The sequence below is a fragment of the Haemaphysalis longicornis genome, unplaced genomic scaffold (assembly GCF_048455015.1).
Source record: "Haemaphysalis longicornis isolate Haplotype H1 unplaced genomic scaffold, Haemaphysalis longicornis Haplotype H1 scaffold_11, whole genome shotgun sequence".
Taxonomy (NCBI): Eukaryota; Metazoa; Arthropoda; class Arachnida; order Ixodida; family Ixodidae; genus Haemaphysalis; species Haemaphysalis longicornis.
Window position 1 is genome coordinate 54,296,335 of NW_027526214.1, and position 8,668 is coordinate 54,305,002.

Consider the following 8,668-nt stretch of genomic DNA (forward strand, 5'->3'; position numbering starts at 1 on the left):
GTGTTCGCTATCGGAGAGGAGAGGGGGTGAGCGGACGAGAGTGCGGACGCCGACGACGGACGCACGCAGGAAGGACAGTGCCGCCGACAAGAGATGCTCTCAGCGTGCAGAAAAACATCATCGTAATCAGTACGCCCAAGGAAGAACACGCCTGTCGCTACGAGAAAATTAGCCAAATTGACATTCAAGGCAAGCTGCACGAGGTCGGTGCATACCGCACGGCTCCGCACGACACCGTCAAGGGAGTCATCCGGGGAGTACCTGTGAGCGAAACACCGAGAGACATCGACGTCAGCATCGTCAACGAACGCAACCCGCTAGCCTTGGGAGCCAAAAGAATCGGAACCACAACGACGATCATCGTCGCCTTCAGAGGCACCAAGGTGCCAAATTATGTGAGATACGGCTCCGCCCTCATGAAATGCCAGTTATACCGAAAACAGGTGGACGTCTGTCACCAGTGCGGACGCATCGGACACCGCAAAGATGTTTGTCCGTCGCCGACCGACACCATCTGCAGAGGGTGCGGACAACAGAACCCCCGAGAGGATCATACGTGTTCGCCGAAGTGCAAGCTCTGCGGCGGTAAGCACTTAACCGCCGACAGAGAATGCAAAGCCAGGTACAAAATCCCATACGTCGTTCGCAAGAGACAGTGGGAACGGCGAAAGGTCGAAAGCGAGATGTCACTCGAGCACGACTTTCCATCGCTCGAGCCACCATTTGCGCGCAAGTCGAGAGCTCCTTCCAGGAATTGCTCACAATCGATAAGAGGCAGCAAAGAGAGACTGCAGAGCCGTGACGCTAGTGCACATAGCGCCAAAAGGTCCCCGTCGAGAGACCGGGTGAGCTGGGTAGACACCGTCCGATGCCCCAACGCAATGAAAAGCAGGGACGCAAGCGTCGACCGCAAGAAGCAACAAATGACGAGCAAGGAGACCCAAACGATCGAGGCACTGCGAAAAGAAAATGCTGAGATGAAGGTCACGATCCTGCAATTAACCCGGGAGATGGCGAACATCCGCAAGGAGATTAACAACAAGGAACAACCAATGGAGCAAACACCGACCGCGCCGAGTACTAGCGAGGCAGCGATGAAAGAGCTCTACTCCGCCACGGAGCCTGCGCCAAAGAAGAGAGCCATCGATAAGCAAGCAAATAAGGAGACAGCCAGCGACCTCGACACTCGCTTCGCTGGTATCGACTCCCGTCTAGACAAGCTCGAGAAGCTGATCCTGGCAATGAAGACCACCATTGAGAGAAAGTTCGGCGAGTACGACAGCAAACTCGCCGTCCAGGAGAGGAACACTCAACTAATCACGGGCCACCCTATTTTCGCTCAACAGCAAGGTACCCAAGCTCCCAGTAACAACTTACACCTCGGACAAACATGGCCACCGAACCAGCAAGCTTAGTCGTGTGGCAGTGGAACTGCCGCGGCCTCCAACGGAAGCGCGCAGTGATCCAACAACACATCGAGCGCGCCAACCGAAAACCCGACGTGCTACTATTACAAGAGACTCTCACTGCCACACCGTCCCTTCCCGGCTACAGAGTGCACGCCGGCCCTCCAGAGGGCAGGGGCCTGTGCACCCTGGTCAAAAAGGGACTGACCTTCGTGGAGCACGTACTCAAAAACGTCAAGATAGAGCACACATTCACCGAGCTCGTGCCGACCAAACGCAGAAAGGAAAGCGTTTTTTTATTAAACATATACAGCAACCCATCGCAAAGGCTACAGCGGTTCAAGTCGGTGCTGCACAAGGCGAGCACTGCAGCGGGGAGGTCAAAGCTACTGGTGTGCGGAGACTTCAACGCCATGGATCAGACGTGGGGATACACCAAGAACAATGCCAAGGGGAGGAACCTAGCACAAGACGCACTAGAACTAAACTACACCCTCATCACGGACCCGGCATACCCCACAAGAATCGCAAACTCCGTCTCTCGCGACACCACACCCGACCTCACGTTCGTCAAGAACGACGAACCGGTCACCATCACCTGGAGAAACACCGGAGAAGACCTGGGAAGCGACCACACGATCGTCGAAATCATCGTGCCCACGTCGGGAGAACAACCAAGCAGTACAAGAAAGTTCACCTGGGTTGACTGGACCGAGTTCAGGAAGCTCAGGGATCGAGAAGAAGCCGAGACAGACGAGATCACGGACATCGACACGTGGACTCAAAAGATCGTCCGCAACGTGCGCGACTCGACGCGAGAAATCGAGACCGACGTAGATACAGACAGGATGGACAGCCGACTTGCCCACCTCATCGAGGCAAAGAAATCCATACAAAGCAGATGGAAAAAGCAGAGGCTTAACAGAAGGCTCCGCAAGAAAGTGGCCGAGCTCAACCGCACGATCGAAGAGCACTGTCGCACGCTCTGCAGCCAGCAGTGGAACGAGCTATGCAATGCGGCTGACGGCCAGATACACAACGGCAAGACAGGGAATTTACTCAAACAGCTACTTGACGAGACCAAAACCAAGTCCCACCAAAGAGACCGTCTCGCCAAACTTCTGCATCGAGAGACTACGGAGACAGGAGCTGCCACCCTGCGAAAGAAGCTCCAAGACAAATACGTCCCGACGACACCGTCGGTCGACCACTGTCCATACCGCGGCCGACCCAACGTGCGTCTGGACAGGGATATAGAAATTGAAGAGGTACGCACTGCCCTTCACGACCTGAACAGCCGTTCGGCACCTGGGCTGGACCTCATCACAAACAAGGCCCTAAAAAATCTCGACGACCACTCCATCGAGAACCTTACGGCGTATTACAACAAATGCTGGAGGAGCGGTACCCTGCCAAAGCAGTGGAAAAGGGCCAAGACAATTCTCATACCAAAACCCGGGAAGCCACTGAGCACGGACCACCTCCGCCCGATCTCGCTCACGTCCTGCGTGGGCAAGGTCCTGGAACACGTCCTACTCAACCGGTGGCAAGAGTTTCTCGAAAACGAAGACCTCTATCCTGAGACGATCATCGGCTTCCGCCAACACCTGAGCACGCAGGACGCCATGATCCAAATCAAACATCCAGTCATCGACGGCGAAACCAGGGACACCAAAGCCGTCCTCGGGCTTTACCTGCAGAGTGCCTTTGATAAAGTCACGCACTCGGCCATCCTTTCGCAGGTATCCAATCTAAACTTAGGTGAAAGGTCGTACGAATATATTAAGGTCTTCCTCAGCAGTAGAACGGCAGAGCTCAGAGCTGGCGACCTGAAGATGGATGAGAAGACATTAGGTAGTCAGGGAACCCCCCAAGGCTCCGTCATCTCACCCATGCTCTTCAACCTCGTTATGATACTAGTTGCAAAAAGACTATGCCAGCTCGAAGGACTGAACCACACGATATACGCGGACGACATCACGCTGTGGGTGGACGGGGGCAGCGATGCCCACATAGAATCCACACTGCAGACGGCTGTCGACGCGATCGAAGAAAGCTTGGAAGGCACGGGACTGCGTTGCTCCCCCACCAAGTCCGAGCTCCTGATCTACCGACCGAACAAAACGCACAGAATCAAGCAGCAAAGGGAGCATGAAAATATCAAAATCCGAACCAGGGACAGCAACACAATACCGAAGGTCAGCAAGATCCGAGTCCTAGGGATGACGATTGAAGCGCTCGGTAGGAACGGAGGCACCGTCACCCGCATCACGGGAAAGGCGGCGAACGCGACAAGACTGCTCAAGCGCGTTACTAACAAGAAGGGAGGTATGAAGGAGGAGAACCTCACCAGACTCATACACTCCTTCGTTCTTTGCCACATAGCGTACGTGGCAGCCTTCCACAAGTGAATGAAAAGCGAAAAGAACAAGCTAGACATCCTAATCCGGAGGGCCTACAAGACAGCCCTCGGCCTACCCGAAACTACCAACACGAAGCGTCTCCTCCAGCTGGGCATGCACAACACGCTCGACGAGATCGCCGAAGCGCAAAGAACCGCTCAGTTGGAACGACTGTCGTCGACCAAGGCCGGCAGAAAGATCCTGTGCAAACTAGGCATCAGTTATCACGAACAACAGGGACCAAAACGCCCCGTTCCCGACCACGTACGGCGGAACGTACGGGTAGACCCCTTGCCGAGGAACATGCACCCGGAATTCAACGAAGGCAGAAGACGCGCTAGAGCCAAAACACTAACGGACCTGCACGCGAAAGACCCCGGCGCCAGATACGTGGACGCAGCCGAATATGCTGGCCGCAACGGCTTCGCGATTGCTGTGGTCGACTGCGAATGCAACTTGCGGGCGTCCGCCAGCACGTCAAGCAAGCAAGTCGAGGAAGCGGAAGAAATAGCCATCGCCCTGGCCATCGTAGACCAAGAATGCCACACGATCCTCACCGATTCCAGACAGGCGGTAAGAAACTACGCGAAAGGAAGAATTGCCTCAACGGCGGCAGGCATTTTGAGCCGACAGGCAGACCGCGACAAGAGGATTCGTATCAAGTGGTTCCCGGCGCACGCAGGCGCAGCGTCGGAGAAGAATGCCAACCACAACGAAACGGCACACGCCCGAGCGCGAGGACTAACTGACCGCGCCCAGGGCAACGGCCTCCCGCTGTGGTTCAGCGCCAAAGACCGAATGACCAGCTACAACGAGTTGACCAAGGCCTTTCGGCTGGCCCGTAGACTTCTCCCGCCGCCCTGCAAAGGGCTGAGCAGGTCACAGGCCGTGCTGTTCAGGCAGTTGCAAACGAGGACGCTTCCGAGCCCGGCGCTACTGCATCGGATGTACCCGGAATCACACCCCGACGACAAGTGCAGAGTGTGCCGCAGGGAGACGGCCACATTCGAGCACATGCTCTGGGACTGCTCCAAACATCCAAGCGAAGCAAATTCAGGACGTATACCGCCGCAGCTTGAGGAAGCAATGCGGAGTGACCACCAAGAAACGCAACTCCAGGCCGTCCAGCAGGTCATCGAGGCGCTTGCTAGGCAGGAACCTCGCGAGCCGGCAACGGCGAGCGATGATCCTCGCAGAGCACCCGCCAAGACGACGACGTAGGCCACGTCCTAAGCGCGCGTGCGCGCTTTACTGCAGGCACAATAAACGTTTCTCCAATCCAATCCAATCTCAGCGTCGCATCTGAAATACCTTACCATAAATACCCGAGAAATTGGTGGGGAAACAGCCCCACTGGTAGCGTAGTGGTCATCGCACCAGAGGCGTAATCAGGAGAACGTGGGTTTGGTTCCCTCCCGGTGGGAATTTTTACTACTTTCCAAAATATTTCATCAGCGGTTTCTATGACCTACTGCATTCTCCCTTTTGTTTCCGGGGAATTCTTGCCTGCAAACCCCTACTTCTGTCTTGATTCAACGAGCCCCTCATTTCTCCTTGTGATTTGCTACATACATAGCGAGGGCCTGTGTTCTGGCAGTCTTGGTGCCATAGTGAGCTTAAGAGGAATCCACGCTGATCGACCACGCTCGACATGTCGTAGACAATGGAGTCACGGCCCGCCGTTCCCGGGGCCTAAAAAGAAGGTCCCCTTCACTACGACTAGCCCGAGTGGCGCTGGCGACCCCCCCAAGTGCAGGAAAGTAAAACTACGTTAACATAAATACCCGAGAAAGAGGTGGGGAAACAGCCCCGCCGGTAGCGTAGTTGTCATCGCACCAGACTTGTATTCTGGAGGTCGTTGGTTTGCTTCCCACCCAGCTGGCATTTTGTCACCACTTTCTCAAAAAATTCATCTGTTTCTGCGACCTAGCGCATTCTCCCCTTTCTTTTCCAAGGTTTTCTTGACTGCCAACCCATATTTCTGTCTTCATTGAACGAGCACCTCATTTCCCATTCTGATTCACTACATGCATAGTCAGGGCCTTTGTTCTGGCAGTCTTGGTGCCATAGGGAGCTTAAGAGCGTTCAACGCTGCTCGAACACTCTCGACATGTCGTAGACACTCGAGTCACTGCCGGCCGGGCCCAAAGGTTAAAAAAAGGTCCCATTGAACCCGAGGATCCCGACTGGAACTGGCTACTACCCCCAAGTTCAGGAAACAAATAATACGTTAACATGAATACCCGAAAAAGAGGTGTGGAAACAGCCCTCCGGTAACGTAGTGGTTATCACTCCAGACGCGTATTCTGGAGGCCGTGGGTTTCGCTACCACCCGGCGGCAGTTTTGCACCACATTCTGTCTCAAAAAATTCTCCATCTGTTCCTATGTCCTACCGCACTCTCCCCTTCATTCCCATTCTGATTACTTATATATATATATATATATATATATATATATATATATATATATATATATATATATATATATATTTATATATATATATACGTATATATATATATATATATATATATATATATATATATATATATATATACGTATATATATATATATATATATATATATATATATATAATATATATATAAATATATATATATAGATATATATATATAGGTGATATTGCAGCGAACCATATACGAAGTTGTTTATTTATCGTTTGTTTTTATTGCCCCGCCGCGCCCGGATCTGTATCTCTGTACTATGCGAAGCGTGTGTTCCATTCTTTATTTTTATGCCGCACGGGCTATCTCATTCAGATAAGCAGAGTGGTTCGCCCTAACGCGGTAGCCCAGAATAATATTCCGTGATCTAAAATGTTCTGGATGTGAATCGACGGTTCCAGAAACTCTCGCGCCGAAAGATAAAAGCCTGCACAGCAGACGCCGCGGCATTCGATTCGGCAACGCTCGCCGACGCAAGTCACTTTGTTGACCGATGCTTCGCCGCCTCTGTATTCTTTTCAGTTGTTAGGGGAGCACAAGTTCGCTTCAACAAACTGGTTTCTCCTTCAAGACAACTGCGTCGTCCTTGGCTTCGTGACATCTGGTGTAGGTGTGGGGTACGCACCCTTTAAGACGACCTCTGCAAGCCGCCAGCCCAGTCCAACGAGAGCCAACATCCGACTGCAAGGATTGCCTCCCGAGCTCGGTCTTCTGCCAGAAGGGCCCAAGAGAAGGAACGCTGCAACCAATACCATGGTGCAAGAACGAGCGTCACCTATCGTCCTGCAGCAGCCCCGAAACCACCATCGTTCCGCGGATCCCCCGGAGAAGATCCTGAGCAGTGGTTGGATAAAGTGGAGTGCGTCCGCATCTTCAACAGGTTGAATGACAAAGAAACCTTTCGCCATGTTTTCTTCTATCTAGAAGTTACGGCCTGAACGTGGTTTGAGAACCATGAAAGTTTCCTAACCAACTGGACTCTCGTTAAGTGCGAATTCCTCAAAACATTCGCTACCGTCGTGCGAAAAGACCGAGCCACCCTCTTGTTGGAAACACGCACGCAACACCCCAACGAAGGGGTTGTAATCTTCGTTGAGGAGATGAAGCAACTATTTCGCCGCGCGGACCCCGACATGACGAAAGAAAAGAAGCTACGCTTCCTAATGCGCGGTGTAAAGGAGGAACTGTTTGCTGGACTTGTCCGAAACCCGCCCAAAACTGTCACCGAATTCGTGACCGAAGCCACTACAATTGAGAAGGCCCTCGAAATTCGTGCTAAGCAGTACGAGCGAAACTTTGTTTGCGCGGCTAATGCGAACTACATCGACAACATGCGGATTCCGGCTGAGAGCCTACGCGAGACGGTCCGCGCAGTAGTGAGAGAGGAGCTCGGGAAATTTTTCCCCACGCGGCCACAGCCCCAAGTCGCTACCCTTACCGACATGATTAGAGAAGAAGTGCAACAAGCGTAGGGAACATCTACGCCATGCGAAGTACTCCGAGAGCCACAAGCTAAGACATACTCCGCGGCTGTTCGTCGGCCCCGCCCTGCTCCAACACGCCGTCAAGAGGCCCCGCCGTACCACGCCCACTGTCACCCGCCCGACCCGGGTAGCCCGAAACCAGACGCCGAGGAATACGGACGTATGGCGAACTCCCGATAATCGTCTTCTCGCCCCCAGACGGCCACGCCCTCCTCGAGCGGTTTCGACAAGCGTCCCCACTCACAAGCCTTCCAGCTCCTAACAACGTATGAAGAGCTCATGGTCCAGACCCGCCACCCACAGACCCGCCCCCCCCACCGCAGCGCGACGCGGGTGTGAACATCAACACCACGATACCTGGCGTAAAAAGCAAGCGCGCCACCCCCCCCTGCGCTTTGCAACAAGAGGTCGCGTGTCTGCTGCACGAGAGCTACGCAGGCGCAGTAAAAATGTACACAGACGGCTCCGTGCTGCCCGGCCCCCCAGGCTCCGCCGCCGCCGCCTGCGCGGTCCCAGAGCTAGAGCTAACGGTGCAGCGCCGTCTCAGCTTTGCCTCCAGCTCAACAACAGCCGAGCTGGTAGGCCTGCACCTGGCGGCGGACGCCCTGGCGGAACGCCGCGACATCCAACAGGCCGTCATCCTCTGTGACAGCCGGTAGCACTCCTGCGCCTGCAAAGCCCACACAAACATGGGCCGCTCGTGCGGCAGCTCGCCAGGAAGCTGCGTGACCTAAATTCAGAGGGGAGACGCGTCGCGCTGCACTGGGTGCCGGCTCACGTGGGTTTGGCGGGCAACGAGCTGGCCGACTCGCTCGCAAAGGCGGCACATACAGCGGACACGACCATCAATGAGGCGGCCACCAAGGGGGACGAAGCGCGCTACTGGGCGGCGAAGCACGCGGAACAACAACATCC

At 54.3% G+C, this 8,668-nt stretch overlaps 1 protein-coding gene across 1 annotated transcript; it reads left to right on the plus strand.

Annotated features, from left to right (window-relative positions):
• Nucleotides 1-881: 881 nt before the first annotated feature.
• On the plus strand, nt 882-5,062 carry LOC144160644 (uncharacterized). Its single transcript, XM_077691873.1, is given in 2 exon segments — nt 882-1,350; nt 1,407-5,062. Coding segments are annotated over 2 exon segments (4,092 nt in total). The 3' UTR covers nt 5,030-5,062.
• The last annotated feature ends 3,606 nt before the right edge of the window (nt 5,063-8,668 follow it).